Source organism: Carassius carassius, chromosome 38 (genome assembly GCF_963082965.1).
Source record: "Carassius carassius chromosome 38, fCarCar2.1, whole genome shotgun sequence".
NCBI classification, from domain to species: Eukaryota; Metazoa; Chordata; class Actinopteri; order Cypriniformes; family Cyprinidae; genus Carassius; species Carassius carassius.
In genome coordinates, this window is record NC_081792.1 from 4,717,946 (window position 1) to 4,734,940 (window position 16,995).

At 41.6% G+C, this 16,995-nt stretch overlaps 3 protein-coding genes across 4 annotated transcripts in view; 2 read left to right on the forward strand and 1 right to left on the reverse strand.

Annotated features, from left to right (window-relative positions):
* The window catches only part of LOC132119165 (phosphatase and actin regulator 3-like), a 61,383-nt gene extending 60,663 nt beyond the window's left edge, over positions 1 to 720 (reverse strand). For both annotated transcript variants that reach the window (XM_059528929.1, XM_059528931.1), the window contains exon 1: positions 587 to 720. In XM_059528929.1, the coding sequence (XP_059384912.1) occupies positions 587 to 692 (106 nt within the window). In that variant the 5' untranslated portion in view covers positions 693 to 720. The remainder of the gene's footprint in view (positions 1 to 586) is intronic.
* A 1,691-nt stretch (positions 721 to 2,411) lies between these two features.
* acot8 (acyl-CoA thioesterase 8) lies at positions 2,412 to 6,713 on the forward strand. Its single transcript, XM_059528933.1, has 6 exons — positions 2,412 to 2,557; positions 4,355 to 4,491; positions 4,585 to 4,810; positions 4,891 to 5,048; positions 5,986 to 6,177; positions 6,283 to 6,713. The coding sequence occupies exons 1-6, from the start codon at positions 2,424 to 2,426 to the stop codon at positions 6,396 to 6,398; spliced, it is 963 nt and encodes a 320-aa protein (XP_059384916.1). The 5' UTR covers positions 2,412 to 2,423; the 3' UTR covers positions 6,399 to 6,713.
* Positions 6,714 to 6,793: 80 nt separating this feature from the next.
* Positions 6,794 to 11,301, forward strand: LOC132119166 (serine/arginine-rich splicing factor 6-like). The gene is made up of 6 exons (XM_059528932.1): positions 6,794 to 7,010; positions 7,862 to 8,025; positions 9,361 to 9,482; positions 9,887 to 10,089; positions 10,171 to 10,242; positions 10,317 to 11,301. The coding sequence occupies exons 1-6, from the start codon at positions 6,904 to 6,906 to the stop codon at positions 10,777 to 10,779; spliced, it is 1,131 nt and encodes a 376-aa protein (XP_059384915.1). The 5' UTR covers positions 6,794 to 6,903; the 3' UTR covers positions 10,780 to 11,301.
* The last annotated feature ends 5,694 nt before the right edge of the window (positions 11,302 to 16,995 follow it).

Consider the following 16,995-nt stretch of genomic DNA (forward strand, 5'->3'; position numbering starts at 1 on the left):
TCTTTGTGATTAGTTAGGCCTGTCTCAGTTAATTGTATTTATCCCCTCTAATGAAGCCATTACAAACACTTGAAGTAATAAAGGCTTATCCTTCATTCAGTCATCCTTCCAGCTGCAGGATGAATCACAGTCTAGTGCATATTACTCAATGCAACCAAAGGTCAGTAAAAGACATGATTCACAGCTGTTATTAGTCATGTGTGCTGCTGGGCAAACGCAGAGGACACTGAAGGTAAAAATACTGGGCAAACATGTCGCTTTTAATATCAGGCTTTAACCAAATACTAAAACGAGCTCATGAGGCTGGACATGTCAGGATGTGCATCCATCAGTCACGGGGAAGCCCAGCGCGTCACAGCAGCATCAGCATCAGCATCAGCATCAGCATCGAACACAGGAGGAACAGCACAGTCTACACGCCACTGAGGCATTTCATCAACAGCCTGTGGGCAATCCTGGAATATAGACATCCAGTCACGCCAATATTACTGTTCTGTTTTCTCGATAAACGGCAGCTGTTCCTATACCTAACTATCCCTCCGCCATGTTAAAATCAGATACGGTTTTCTGTATATAGATCACTCACCTGTGCTGTTCGTATAGACGACACGCGCGTCGGTAAGGATGCTCGGGTCACTGTGAGATCTTCCTCTCTGCACAACGCAATCTTCTGATCCATCTGATGTGGCCATGGAGATGAGAACAGACGAGGATGCACAGAAGAGCCGATCTGCGTGAGGGACTGTGAGCAGCGCGCGCGCTTCAGTTTGACAGCTACAGCAGTGTGGGGTGTGATTACTGAACTTACCATAGAGCAGCGGTGAGGGAGGAGCGCGGGTGCGCGTGCACGAGAGTGTGCTGAGGGGGAAACGTGGAATTGGTTATTTTGAATATAATGAAACATGTAGCCTAATTTGTTGTTGTTACTGGATCCTTCGTGAAATTTACAGATGAAAGTTCATTTATAATTTCATACGTCATACAGTAGTTGTTATTTTTAAACACATTTTAATAGTGATTTCTCAGAGGAACTACAGATTCATTAGCCCGTGACGCCCTCCTGTGGGCTCTTTATGATAGAAGCTGATGAGAGGCGAAATACAGTCAGATAGATCATATCAGACTGATTCATAGCGGTCAACAGTTCCCACCAACACACAACACACAGCTACATGTGGTGGGTTTTCACACAGGAAAGAGACACTTTTCTTCTGATATTTAGGGTAGACTAGGTTTCCCATTAATTAAAAATATTTCAGATTGCTTAACATAAGTTTTTCTTATGTGAATGGTATAGAAAACATAAGGAGATTCAATGTTCCATTCTAGAATTTTGCAAACAATAAGGGAACGTTATTTTTGAATGTTCTATAAACGTTCTAAAAGCAGATTGTTAAAAAAAACGCTAGATGAATGTCCAACTAAAACATTAAATAATCGTTCCGTGAACAATGCATAAATATTTTTTTGTGAACTAACCAGATATATTTGAACAAATGTTCTATTAATGCTACTGGAACATTTGTTCTTAACTTGCCATCATTTTCCCTGTTGCCCATATAAAACATTAAACACAAACTTACAGCTACATAACAAAACAATAAAACATGATAAATAAAACATATAGCTACATTACACACTATGTCGGGTATTTATAAGCTATAAGTTCTGGAGGGAGTGGTCGTGGACTCGTGGAGAAACTTCCAAATATTTGATATTTCTAGAAGAAGAAAAAAAGAAAAGAAAAAAACAAGCCCTGGATGCGCTCTTTACAGGACATTACAACTGGGGTTTCATAGAAATTCACTTAAATATAATGTCCACTACAGAGACAAAAACTCCATAGCTGGGTCTCAGGATATTTGGCAAAGATTCAGAAGATTAAAGAAAATCATAAAATGATTGTAGCTTGCATTTAAGCAACAGATGTCCTCAGAGTGCGCTGTTCCGAACACTCGGTTCAATCAGTGAATCATGGTTCAATTGATTTGAAGATTCCGTAGGATTAATTTCTCCCATTACTAGTGTTATCCTTTCCATTTCTATGCGCTTATTTAACAATATGCAGCAATATTGACCAAAATATTTCACTACGACATTTAAACACTGTGACACGCCAGGCATAGGCTACTCCCGTTAACCTTTTGGAGCAAATCAATCGTTGAACGGGTTTTGAATCGTTTCCGCCCTCAACGCCTGTGTTGCCAAGTCCGCAGTTTTCCTGTGGAATTTGGATATTTTTACACTGTTGCTGCTGAATTGAAACGTCCCAAAAGCGTGATATTTATCCTCTGGAATGGCAAAGAAATGTTATTTTTAACCTGGACCCCTCGAAACGCGATTTGGCTAGTTTTTTAGTAGCGTAAGGGAGGGTTTTATTGTGAAGCCCTGGCAACCCCGCGGTCCACACAGATACAGTAAACATGGCTGAAGGCGGCAGTGAATCTCGAGTTGATATTGTTGCAAACCATGTGTCTAAGTCAGGTGAAGCTGATCTCAGAAGTGTCCTGGTTACAAGTGTTTTGAATTTAGACAAGCTCGACACCGACCTGTACAGGTAAACATATAATGTTAGATATCCTGTATTAACACTACAGTACTACAGGTCATTTCGCTTTGTGTAAATATATACGGGTGCTGGTCATGTAATTAGAATATCATCAAAAAGTTGATTTATTTCACAAATTCCATTCAAAAACTGAAACTTGTATATTATATTCATTCATTACACACAGACTGATGTATTTCAAATGTTTATTTCTTTTAATTTTGATGATTATATCTGACAACCAAGGAAAATCCCAAATTCAGTATCTCAGAAAATTAGAATATTGTGAAAAGGTTCAATATTACAGACACCTGGTGCCACACTCTAATCAGCTAATTAACTCAAAACACCTGCGAAGGCCTTTAAATGGTCTCTCAGTCTAGTTCTGTAGGCTACACAATCATGGGGAAGACTGCTGACTTGACAGTTGTCCAAACGACGACCATTGACGCCTTGCACAAGGAGGGCAAGACACAAAAGGTTGCAAAGAGGCTGGTTGTTCACAGAGCTCTGTGTCCAAGAACATTAATAGAGAGGTGAAGGCGAGGAAAAGATGTGGTAGAAAAAAGTGTACAAGCAATAGGGATAACCGTACCCTGGAGAGGATTGTGAAACAAAACCCATTCAAAAATGTGGGAGAGATTCACAAAGAGTGGACTGCAGCTGGAGTCAGTGCTTCAAGAACCACTACACACAGACATATGCAAGACATGGGTTTCAGCTGTCGCATCCCTTGTGTCAAGCCACTCTTGAACAACAGACAGCGTCAGAAGCGTCTCGATTCAAAAAGGACTGGACTGCTGCTGAGTGGTCCACAGTTATGTTCTCTGATGAAAGTAAATTTAGCATTTCCTTTGGAAATCAGGGTCCCAGAGTCTGGAGGAAGAGAGGAGAGGCACACAATCCATGTTGCTTGAGGTCCAGTGTAAAGTTTCCACAGTCAGTGATGGTTTGGGGTGCCATGTCATCTGCTGGTGTTGGTCCACTGTGTTTTCTGAGGTCCAAGGTCAACACAGCCGTATACCAGGAAGTTTTAAAGAACTTCATGCTTTCTACTGCTGACCAACTTTATGGAGATGCAGATTTCATATTCCAACAGGACTTGGCACCTGCACACAGTGCCAAAGCTACCAGTACCTGGTTTAAGGAGCATAGTATCCCTGTTCTTAATTGGCCAGCAAACTCGCCTGACTTTAACCCCATAGAAAATCTATGTGTATTGTGAAGAGGAAGATGAGATAAGCCAGACCCAAGAATGCAGAAGAGCTGAAGGCCACTTTCAGGGCAACCTGGGCTCTCATAACACCTGAGCAGTGCCACAGACTGATCGACTCCATGCCACGCCGCATTGCTGCAGTAATTCAGGCAAAAGGAGCCACAACTAAGTATTGAGTGCTGTACATGCTCATACTTTTCATGTTCATACTTTTTAGTTGGCCAAGATTTCTAAAAATCCTTTCTTTGTATTGGTCTTAAGTTATATTCTAATTCTCTGAGATACTGAATTTGGGATTGTCCTTAGTTGTCAGCTATAATCATCAAAATTAAAATAAATAAACATTTGAAATATATCAGTCTGTGTGTAATGAATGAATATAATATACAAGTTTCACTTTTTGAATGGAATAAGTGAAATAAATCAACTTTTTGATGATATTCTAATTATATGACCAGCAGCACCTGTGTGTGTGTATATATATATATATATAGCAGCTTCTAGTATTGAAGGCCCTTCCACACTAAAACAAATTATCATTTTTCTGTCTCACAAAGAATCATTTTTCTGACAGTTTTTCTGTCCCACAGAGGGACACATCACTGGGTTCCTCGCACTAAACGGCTCTTCGGGGGCCAGATTGTTGGCCAGGCTCTTGTAGCTGCAGCCAATTCTGTCAGTGAGCATCTCTATGCCCATTCACTGCACTGCTACTTTGTGAGAGCAGGTCAACTATCACTTTTTTTCTAATTACATATATGCTTATGCATATGGCAAGTTTGGTTTCCCTTTATTTTGTGAACGTGTGTGTGTGTTTCAGGGGACCCGAAGGTCCCAGTGCTGTACCAGGTGGAGAGGACTCGGGATGGCCGCAGTTTCTGTGTGCGATCTGTCAAAGCCATTCAGCATGGTCAGCCCATTCTGATCTGTCAGGCGTCGTTTCACCTGCAGCAGCCGAGTCCACTGGAGCATCAGTTCATCATGCCCTCGGTCCCTCCGCCGGACACGCTGCTCACCGTCGAGGAGCTCATCCAGCACTACCTCAGGTCTCAGTCATCTGCTTGTCTAGTCTATTATTAACACCTGTTGTCACACTCTCATGTGGGACTTTTGTTATGTTTCCCAGCAATCCAAACCTGGCAGACAATACGCGACATGGTTTAAATAAAATCCTTGCTGATGAAGTTCCTATAGAGATCAAGCCAGTCAACCCACCTGATTTCTACAGACGTGTTGCCATGGAACCCAAGAAATTGTTCTGGGTGCGAGCGAGAGGACATATAGGTATAAAAAAAACCACTTCTTTATAGTGAAAAACACCTAACCATGCCATTTGTGATTAATGTCATGTAATTAAGATGCCATCCAAGTAGTTGAGAGGTTAAAAGTATAAGTGCTAGAGTATTTTTCCTTTTCAGATGGATGAACCTTAAATTATTAGTATTATTATTATTATTATTTATATTATTCAGGGTTTCCACAGTCAGGAAGAAAAATAACTGAAAATACCAGTAATTCCCTTGAGAAAAAGAGAGCATCATTTTATGTAATTTTATAATCACTTAGGTCGTGTTTGAAATATGGTTAAACAAGCATTTGTGGAAAATTAAAATATATTTTTAAAAAGTAATTTCTTTTGAAACTTATATATAATGTACGTCTGTAATTATACATTTGTTATGATTATGTTGTAATTTAGCATATTTAAAATTTCTCAACAAGCGTCACATCAGATGACACACTAGAGGTAAAATTGTGATTCGAAACTATCAAATCATGATTTAAAGTAAATCTGTGATTTTGCCATTAATACAGTCTGCACTTTTTAAAAGTGGGCATAATAGTGTCTCTTTAGGTTTACTTAAGTGCACTTACATATCATTAATACTACAAAATAGAAATACACATTCAATAGAATTAAGCACACTTCTTTTTGACAAGGGTTTTTAAACCGCTTACCTGGAAAATGTATTTAATTAAACAGAAATCTTGAGGAATCCTCTCATGCATATGCATTTGTTTCGGTTACACTCTGCTCTTATATATATTAGAAATATAGTTACGTAGTTGTGATTACAATCTCTGCAAAAGAAAACTTCATCTCTTTTTTTTTTAACTCCTCGCCTTGTAATCTCAATGTATCCAAGTGTTCACAGTGTTGTGTTTGTTTGAGATTGTGACCAGCTGACTGTGCTGAGGCTGTAGTTGTGTGCTGTTTCAGGAGCTGGTGATATGAAGCTGCACTGCTGCGTGGCAGCGTATGTGTCGGACTACTCTTTCCTGGGGACCGCACTGTTACCTCACCCGCGTCACAGGGCCCAGTTCTCAGCCTCGCTCGATCATGCCATGTGGTTTCACAGCACCTTCAGAGCAGACGAGTGGATGCTCTATGAATGTGAAAGCCCATGGTCAGGTCAGCAGACGCTTCTGTCCACTCTTGCATGTTTTCATGCTGTATATGTATATGCTGATGATCTGTAGATGTTTCAGTGTTTAAGATAGCTGTGTTTCCTGACAGGAGGCAGCAGAGGATTCGTCCAGGGCCGCTTGTGGAGACAGGATGGCGTTCTCGCAGCTTCCTGTGCACAAGAGGGAGTGATACGAGTGAAGACGGCTCCTCAGAGTAAACTGTAGAGGACTGAAGATAGTAAACATGCCTTACAAAAGTTGCAAGACTGACTTTTTTGTTTCTCATATTACAATGCACATTCAGTGAGGCAGTGTATGCAATAACAACACAAACCATTTTAAATCCTGTTTAAAAAAATGTATTTCATAATTGCAGAAGTTTCTTTATAGCCTCTTTATTGTCTTTCTGTGTTAAATTACACTTGAAGTCTTCAAGGACACTAGCTCCGCCGTTAAACACTTGAGTTTTTAATGTGGACCATTTTTCACAAGTCAAAATTATTTATATTTTGCTTATTATCAATAAACATAACAATCTGAGCTCGTGTTGAACGTCTGCATTCTTTCAGCATCGACACGTCACTGTGCGACTTCTGGAACGTGCTCAGCACGCCGGAAGTGACGTCGAGGCGTGCACGTCATAACCGCTAGGTGGCCGTTCGGCGGAGACCGTTAGCGTTTAGGGCTACGAGGCTTCGTGCGTTTTATTGATATTTACTGAACGGCAACCATGCCGCGAGTGTACATCGGCAGGCTGAGCTATCACGTGCGAGAGAAGGACATACAGAGGTTTTTCAGCGGCTACGGGAAGCTGTCTGAGATCGATCTGAAGAACGGGTGAGTTCACGAGGACGACAGCTTCACGGTTCCGATGCGTTTCATTTAAGAATGTTGTTTTATGAGGTGTTCAATAGATTGCACTTCATGGACGTGGTTTAAATGCTCAGTGTGTGTGTGTGTGTGTGTGTGTGTGTGTTGCTGGTCGCGTGCTCAAAATGGCGGATGGTTTGTTGTGCTCCGCGCTTGTGTTTCTTTAATGCAACCAGACATTTCCTGAAGCTTCCCAATTGTTTGGCGATTCATGCAGTTTTATTTCTAAGATATTTGGAACCCACTAAAACGAGGCCATTTTGAAACATCTTTGGAATAATACATAAAAGATCAAGTAAATAAATCAATGTGGTGATGAACACGTTTGATGTGACAAAGAGAAGTAATGCTGGCAGGGTATTTCACAATATAGTTTATTATGGGTTGGTTGGTGTCCCTGTCTCGCGATCGCCATCCTCCGTGTGTCGGTAGCCCCCGGGATCGACGCAGGGGTGATCTCATTCGAGAGGACTCCTCGAGCTGAAGGGGTCCCTTGAATTTGGTGTGGATCCGCTGCACCGTTACGGAGTGATGGTCGTTCAAAGTTTCAATAGTATCTCGTACGCTTAAGCTTTAAAGCGAACAATGGAGCGCACTCTGCTGGACAAATGGAATCAAACATAATTACACGCATTTTATCTCCTTTTTATGTTATGTAAAAAAATATATATTCATATCGGCGGTGCATATGCCTATACCTATATATCTGCGACATGCTCATATCGGCCAATAAAAGCGCCAAACCGATATATCGTCCAGACTCTATCACTTATACAATTCTGGAGATCTCTGTTAAATAACTCGATGCTTAATTTCAGGTATGGGTTTGTGGAGTTTGAGGACACGCATGACGCAGATGATGCGGTGTACGAGCTGAACGGTAAAGATCTGTGCGGGGAGCGTGTGATCGTGGAGCACGCCAGAGGACCGCGGCGGGACAGGGATGGATATGGTGGGGGTTATGGGGGCGGCGGCGGGCGCAGTAAGTACACTCCTGTTCATCATTATAACAAACTCTTTCTCCTCGTTTTCCCCTCCCTCAGGCACAAAGAAAAAGTGGAGGTGAATAATAAGTGTTTTTTTTTTTTTCAGTGGACTGTCCTTTCAAAGCATTAGCTTCTGCATCCAGTGACTAACTACATTTCTCTGTTAAAGGCGACAGGGCCTGTGGTCCGGACCGAAGGGATCTGGGATCTAATGAAATCGGTCCTGAAATGTGACCTTGTTAAATGGGAATCCCTCAAAAGATGCCCCTGCTTTTGTAGTTCTGGCCCGTTTTAAACGCCAAGGGTCATATAAATGTGCAGTATAACTTGAGTACTCTTCAAAAGTCAGGGAGAGTACGACTAAAGATGTTTACATGTTAGATAGCAGGCTGTTTCCTCTTTTTATTGGTCCATCTCTAAATCTATTCTCGCTCATAGATTTAGTCATCAGTGTTGTTTTCCTGAAGCCTCGCTGGCATGTAAACATGACGTGTGACGATGCGATTTTGTGTTTCCATCTGAATTCAACATTAACAAAAGTCCTTGATGTTTCAATTTAAAAGAGTCCGGTGCGGGCTGAGTCCGAGTCCATTGAGGCTAAGATGACTGCCTGTCCCGTTTGGCCTTGGCTTTCACCTTACAATGTGTGTGTGACCTTTGCCCTTTGACCCTTGGCTGACCTAACCGGAAGCCATGATGACAGCTGCCTTTTGCCAATAGACCAGGGTGATGGTGAGGAAACCCATTGGTTTTTATGTTGAACGAAATATTGGTCAGATTAAACGAATGTAGATACCCACTAGTTTTTCATTTGACTTTATTAAAAAGAGCAATGGGCTTCCCTTGCTACGCGTCTTATGCTGTCGCTGGTATCACGTCAGCATCTAATATAAGTTTATTTAATTTTTTTCCTTCTGTTTGTTTTCATGAGGGTATTGTGTGCTCGTTTGCGGTCTTTATAATTGGGGCTCATGTTAAAACCGCGTGTCGCTGGAGCAGTATTCACGTCCAGAGCATTGCTGTTCTTGAGCTGTTGGGTGAAGACCAGCAATGCGACCTTTGACCCTTTCCCGAGGGACTGATTGAACAAATCCAGTGCAGTCATATGTCAAGATTTATTTAGTTTGTTTTTAATAAGTCCCGTCAGAACTCTGTGGTGCTGAGGTCTTGTAATGTTTATTTGGGTGTGACTTCAGTGGGGTGGGATAGGAAGACTTCATTCTCAGTCCTGAACATCATGCGTTATGCAGATGTCTGAAGAGGTTGCCTTGTGTGCGCTTTCTGGATTGCGTCTAATTCTGTACTGAGTGTCTCTTGGCTTTTGTCTGAAGGCAGTAGTGGTTATAGCAGCAGGAGCCGAAGCGGAAGAGACAAATATGGACCTCCGGTTCGCACCGAGTACCGTCTGATCGTGGAGAACCTGTCCAGTCGCTGCAGCTGGCAGGATCTCAAGGTGAGCCTGTTTTCAAAGGTGTAAAACTCTTCTTTTTGGACTTGATTGAACTGATGTTGCTATGCTCCTGGGAGCCACATTTAAAGGGATCGCTCACCTTCAGTTGCTGCTCCCCATTGACTTCCATAGTATGGGAAAAAAATCACTTTGCAAGTCACTGAAGGTGAACTTTCCCTTTAAGTGGCTGATTCAAATACAAGTCCAATTTTCTGCTAGAGCTTCAAGCTGTTCATGCTTCTGAATCATTCTTGTCTTGGGCAACGATCAATACAGAATTGGTCCATGTGTGGCTTTGTGACAGCAAAAAGAATGTGAATATTGAAAATGCAATTAAATAAGAATGGTTTATAGTCTCCATTTATATTTTGTCTTTAATTGAAAGCCCTGTTGTTTTGTGAGCGTAGGACTTCATGCGTCAGGCTGGAGAGGTGACCTATGCTGACGCCCACAAAGAGCGGACCAATGAGGGCGTCATCGAGTTTCGCTCCTACTCCGATATGAAGAGAGCTGTGGACAAGTTGGATGGCACTGATATCAATGGAAGAAAAATCCGTCTTGTGGAGGACAAACCGAGACGACGTCGCTCCTACTCTAGGAGCAGGTCAAGGTCAGGCCTTCAGTTCTTGGCTTCATCTCACTTGGTCTTGGGTTTCTGTTGGTCATTTAAATGGGCCGTTTTGTTTTATAGGTCCCGCAGCCGACGCCGTTCTCGCAGCAGGAGCCGCAGGAGTTCACAAAGCCGCTCCAGGTCCAGATCTCGGTAAGACGGCACTTTTTTTGAGTGTGTGGTTGTGACTCCAGTGCTTTTCTAACTAGCTTGTGTCTGTTTTACAGCTCGAGGTCCCGCAGCAAGCACCGCTCCCGTTCCAGGTCTGGTCGCAAGTCACGCTCCAGGTCCAGGAGAAAGTCTCACTCCAAGTCCCCTACAAAGTCCCGCTCCAGGAAGTCAAAGTCTCGTTCCCGCTCGCAGAAGTCACGCAGCCGCTCCACCAGCCACAAATCCCGCTCTCGCTCCGATGCCCGCAAGTCTCGCTCCAAGAGCCGCTCCAAAGCCAAGTCTGAGAGGGATTCCAGGAGCCGCTCCAAGGAGAAGTCGGTCAGTAAGAAGTCCCGAAGCCGCTCGGCTTCTCCAATGGAGAATGGAAATGGAGAGCGGGCCAAGTCCAGTTCCCGCTCACCGTCCCCTAAAGAAGACCGCCGTCAGTCCGAGTCGCCCGGCAAGCGTTCTGTGTCTCACTCTCCTTCACGTTCGAAGTCTCGTTCTCGTTCCCGCTCTCGGTCTGCCTCTCAAGACTAGTGCAGGAGCATGTCATGCACAGTTCAGTGTTAACCCATCATTCACAGCCTGTGAACATTCACCAAATGCTTGACGAGGCTGCAGCCCCAGTGTAGTACTGATAATGAGACGTGTCAAATTAGAATTGGTTTTCCTTTTTGTCATTCGTTCTAACATTTTGTGTTTGTGTAAGCATCGCTCAGGCTGTTGGTTGTGTTGAGCTGCTTTGGTATGGGGCATCTTTTAAAGGCTCTTTGGGTTCGGGAGGGGTGTAACATTACGTTATAACTGATAGAATGCCTTCTTTTGCAGCTGTCTTTCTGTGTAGTTAAGAAGGGATAGTTGAGCGGTTGGCTATGAAAACGCTTGCTGTATAGTCAGTCATAACTGTCTCTTGCTGATATTTTTCCTGGAAGCTTTTTGTTTCTTTTTTTATATATATTACAAAGTTGAATACATCACTCCCAGTGTGATTTCTGTGATTGGTCTAATGGATTTTTGAATGTTTTCCAGTGTTTTTAGTTAAATAAACATTTAATTGTTTTGCTGTGTTGCTGCTGTTTTCTTTGCCCAAATGTGAGTAGATATTGACCATATATGAAGACTACTGCTGCTTCTTCCTCACATTTGTCACACTTGTAGTATATCGTGCTCCAGTAGGAACATCTTTCCTCTCTGCTGCCCCTCTGGAGACCAGTGTTTGAGAATCCAGAGTCCATTCATCATTATAACACTTGAAGTATCCATGTTTAGTGCAGCTTTCGATTTGATTTCCATTCTAATGATTGTGTGGCCTGTTGAGCTGAAGCATTGTGTCCCCGTGCTTCAGAGCTTACATCATTAGCGATTTTAATTATGTCTAAACGTCCTTATGTACTCCTTAAGCCTGGAATCGTTTACACTGGTTGTTGCTTTAATATTTGCGCAAAACATACGTTTGAAATTTGCAACCATTTACAATATTAACTCAAATGAGAAATGGAAACAATTAGCAGCATGACAGCAAAATGGCAGAAGCAAACAAGACTCTGTTGGATGGTGGTGCTTAATTTCCTTTTTCAGAATCTGATTTTGTGTTCATCATTTGAAATGTTTATTTTACAGCGTCAGTATTATAAAATCAACCGAGTTCATCTCTTGGTAATAAAACGGACGATGGTAAATGAGCTAAGCTGTACAGCATGTTTGTGTTCAAATCAATTTAAAATGCTCGTCACTACTCACTGTGTCTTTGTAGTTTTTATTAAGTTATCAACTACTGTCGTCATTATTAAATATAGTTTTGTCTTCATGTATTTGCAGTTATTGTGTGTTTCGCTGTTTGATAAATGTCCCGTAATAATACCTGTGTGTCCATGTGATGGTCAACATCGCTAGTACAGTGATTACTCTTGAATCCATTGCTGCTTGAAGAACGGTTCACAGAGACACACTACTGCAACACTGCATTCAATGGGGAACATTTGAGAAATGTAAAGCACATCAACAAGAACCAAATAGTGAAATAAAGCAACTGACGTTATCAATCTGGTACAACAAACTAATATTTCATTCTAAGAACAATTACCCTAGTGGTCCGTGGTGTAATAGCAAGGCGTCCGTAGGATACAAAAATATAAATTAATTTTTTAAATAACACTTTATTTTATCTAATATGGACAACAATATTATTACAAAAATCATTAAAAAATCAGATTCAAGCTGAAGTTACTGTGCATTAAGTGTTAGGTGCATTTTCATATTTGCCGCCATTTTTAATCATTCACGGGAACAGCTTGTTAAAAGTGTTCTGTCGATTGTATGTCAATGTAATTGTATTTGATGACTGTGTAATTGTAATGCAAATTAAGAGAAAAAAAATACTTAGTTGGCAGCACTTACACAACACAAGAATGCAAAATGTTATTTGTGTCAAACCAGTGCAAATTTCACATTTAAAATGGAATGAATAACTTCCAGTATTCATGTTGTTATGATACTGACCAGTAACAAAAGCAACACAAAGGTATTTTTATGTAAATCCAAGTTAAATTCAGCTATAACAAATGGGAGTAAAATGTGTAAATACTGTTTTATATAATGAAACATGTTTCACAAGTCAATGTTATTGTGTTTGATGATTGTGTAATTTTAATGCAGATGAAAAAGTAATCTGTTATTTTAGTTACCAGTTATTATTAATAAAGTATACAATTATTTGGACTCAATTAAATACAAATTTTGAAAATGTGATGGGAATGGAAAATAGTTGCTGGATAATGGGAGTGGTATGGTGCGGTGGGGTGGGGCTGGAGGGGAGGTGAGGGGGTAGAACGGGGTCCACTAGGATGGTTTGATATATGATAAGGGTCCGGTGCTCAAAAAAGGTTGAGAACCACTGCCCTATAGTGTGTGTGAGCATATCTGTAACAATGTGCACTGTTCTGTCTGCTGTGTATACCTTACGGTTGTGGACACTTCAAGTTTCCCTATCCTCTGGGGATGAGTAAAAGCTATCATGTACACCAATGCCACACATCACCCTGAAGGCAGCAGACGTCTTTTCTTGCTGAATAAAAGCACAGCTTTCTTTTCATTTCTCCCCGATCACAGACTGCAGCATGCTGCCGGACACTGGGAGTCTGTCCGAGCGTCTGAGGGGGGAGACGAGACCCCGCTAGTCAGATCTCACAGCTCTGTTTGACATGTCTTTGCTAACGCCGCACACAAACAGTCTTCCCTCAGTTCTGGAGTAAGGCTTTCATGATGTTCTCACAGAAATGACACTCAGTCATTCATTCTGTACGAATGTTGAGACCGTCACGTTCACAAAGACACGAGTTTGTGTGTTTGGCGGCTGAAGTAATGAATACGTAATGTCATGTCTGTATTTTCAGTGCTTCCCAGCAGCTCAGTGTCAAACATGAAGCTCTCCAGCTGATCACAGCACAGTCTGAAACCCCTCTGCCTCCGCTCTGCACACACCAGACTTCATCAGATACTGGAAGACAGTAACTAAAGCCTTTCATCAAAACCTTTTGTGCTTCTTTGACACAACTCATACAGAAATACTTGATCTTTTCTGTGCTCTCTCAAATCATTGCTTTGATTTCCTGCTGTCTTCTGGGTAGTTCACAGGTAGATGGTCTGTCTGTAGATGCTCTGATTCACTGAGGCTTTGTCTTGTGTTCAGGTCTTTCAGCCGGCCTTCAGGGACCTTCCCCCACCCATGCTTGACCTCTTTGACCTCGATGAGACCTTTTCTTGGCTGGCTTAGCTCTCAAATAAATTGTGAGTTTCTAGCATTCGTTCTAACACTGTCATTGTTTCTAGTCTGAGTGGTTGCTTATTAGTCATGGATGTCTCTCTCGTCTTCTGGAAGGTACAGCTGATGACCTGGAGTTTTATGAGCTTAAGTGTGGAGACATCTTAGGAGTGACAGGGAAGCTAGACAAGGACAAAAGAGATGCCAAGCACATACTGGGACACGTCTTCTTCCAGGTGGTGGAGTTTAAGACGCTCAGTGAAGTGAGACACTTCTGTTTGACCATTCATTTAGCCTTTAATGCACTGAAACATTTATACCATTTGTGCACCCACGGGTTTCAATCCTGCATGATTTTATTTTTCTGTGAAACAAGAAACGGAGATGCTAGGCAAAATGCACTTTTCCACACAATGAAAGTGGACAGTGATTTATTTTGCCATGCTCAGAAAAGGACCAAGAAAACAGTAGACTGACATTACTTAAAAAAAGTTAACTAAAAAGTTATACATTTTAAAAGTAAATTTTAGTCTGTGCCATCAGAAGACTAGAGAGAATAAAGAATGAAACACTAACTGTAAGAGCTGCTTTTATTATATTTATTTGCTGGTAATTTATACTGGCAAGCTCTAAAAACAACCATCACTAGAAACCATTTCTTTTATGGAAAAGAGCATCTTAGACATTCTACCGGAACTCTCTTTTTGTGTTTATGGAAGACAGAAATCAGTGTGGTTTGCACAACATTGGGGTTGAGTAAATGACCCCTTTTTGGCTGAATTATTACAGCTTTTAAATCATTTCAAAGCCCCCCCCCCCTCCATGATCTCTACACAGAGGCACAGTTCTCCATACTGAAGCAGGCTGACCGTGGATCTCTGGAGCAGCAGCAAGGACTTCCTTTAGATTTGGTTTATATACAGACACTCAAGCTGTGCTTTACTTCCAGTGCAAGAAATGGCAGGTGTGGTTCATCAGAACTTTCTCAGACATACAGTTTAAAAATAATAAGTCACTACATTTCTTGTTATTGTTTTTTTTTTCAATAAATATAAAAGCGTTTTCTCCTATTGGAGCATTTGGATATGTACACATTGGGGTCCAAATCCAGCCTTAGACACTGACATTCAGGATTATGGACTGCTTTATATCACAGTGAAAAATAAAAAAATCTTCACCTATGAAAAATATTGGCTTTCCTTTGTGTTTTATTGATACAGGACTTCCAGGAAGTGTAATACACATTTTTATATCTACCATGTTTGCTCGGTTTTATTTCCAGATTGATGCAAGCCCGTCAGCTGAACCTAAATGCCAGGTGACTCGAGGAGGGGTGTCCAAACCCTAAACACCATGAAAACCATATACAGGCTCACTACAAACTTCCAGGAATGAGTGTTAGAGCTAAAATCGGCTTGAGGTTGGCCCTCAGAGACTAGGATTGGACATCCCAGTGTCCAAAAGTGCAGTCCCAGGATGGGACAACAGCAGCAGACAGGCTTGGATTTATTCAGTTGAACAGCAGCAGTTTCACCAGCGGTCTGTTACGGTCACGGTGCACATTGAAACATGTTATTGTCCCGTGCATGATGAAGCTCACACTTGCCCCACCACACAAAGAGACGGATCCTTTGTAACACTAATGCATGCAAGTCACTTCAAAACTTTATTTTTTGATTAAATACATTCTATAAATATTTACATAATCATCGATACGGTTCTAGTAAGAAGCGCAGCAAGAAGCCTGTAAAATAAAATAAATGCATATTAGAACAACCCTTCTCAAGTTGAAATTTTTTTGAAGATTAGTATTACATACCTAAAATAGGGTTTTGATCAAATGGCCAAGTTAGGTGAGCTCCGTTCCTCTCGGAGATCTGGGATTGCAGAAGACTGACTAGATCCCTCTCCTTCCACGAGCGCTGAAGCTCCTCCGAATCATTTGGGTGAGGGGACGTTCCGGACCACATCAGTGACTGTGCCGACAGGTTAATAGGACACCATGTGGACTCCAAACATGATTTTGGGCTTTCAACTAGGGCCTTCACAAGACACACTTCCCATGATGGGTGTGTGGTGGTCAGATCCACACAAGACACGTCCAGGACGGTCTTCTGAAACATGACCCTCTCGTAGGGCGTGGAGGACTGGCCCTGCACTGGACTGATCAGAGCGGTGCTCAGAGAGAGAGCCTGCTTCTGGAGGACAACCAAAGGTGACAGGAGACTCGTGGAGTAGTTCAGACATGGTGCAGGCGCAGAGTCTGGCTCTGAATACTCCAGGACAACACCTTTGTTTGGTCTCAGGAAGCCATCGGCTGAAACGGCTGATAAAGACAGACTCCGGTCTGTACAAAAGCCTCGGTCAAAGTCAGACAGCGACAGGCCCTCATAACTCCTGGCCAGCTCTACAACATATGCATTATTTAATCAAGTGTGTTTAGAATTAATGATGAAAAACATTCTGTTAGGTTCAATGTAAAAGGTTAAAGTTAGTTTATATATAAATGTACTGACTTTACCAGGTCTATCATGTCCTGCGTCCATTAGGAAACATGGCGTTAATTAGACTCAGCTTTTATTTATAGCTGTGCTTGATTAACTCATTTTCTCAAGTTTAAGATTAGTTTTTATCTAGTGATGGGACACTTTGACTGACTTCAGATACTAAAATAACCAAGTAATTTCATGAACTTGAGTGGAGAAACCATATTTAGAACAGCTAAATTACGTTATAATCGCTATAGGCTATAAAGATAAATTGTGTTAAACAGAAATTAGTTCCTCTGGGGTTCCTGCAGCATCTTTGTCTGAGTTATTTCATTCATTTGTAAAGTTTAAAACGCCAAATGAATAATTTTTTTCATGAACTTCCACCACTGAAAGTCACAAATTAATTTTTTGTTTGTTTGTTTTTTTCATGAAACTTGAGGCAACTCATTGATGATTTCTTAAATTATACATCCTGAAGTATTTCTCTACTATTTTATAGGA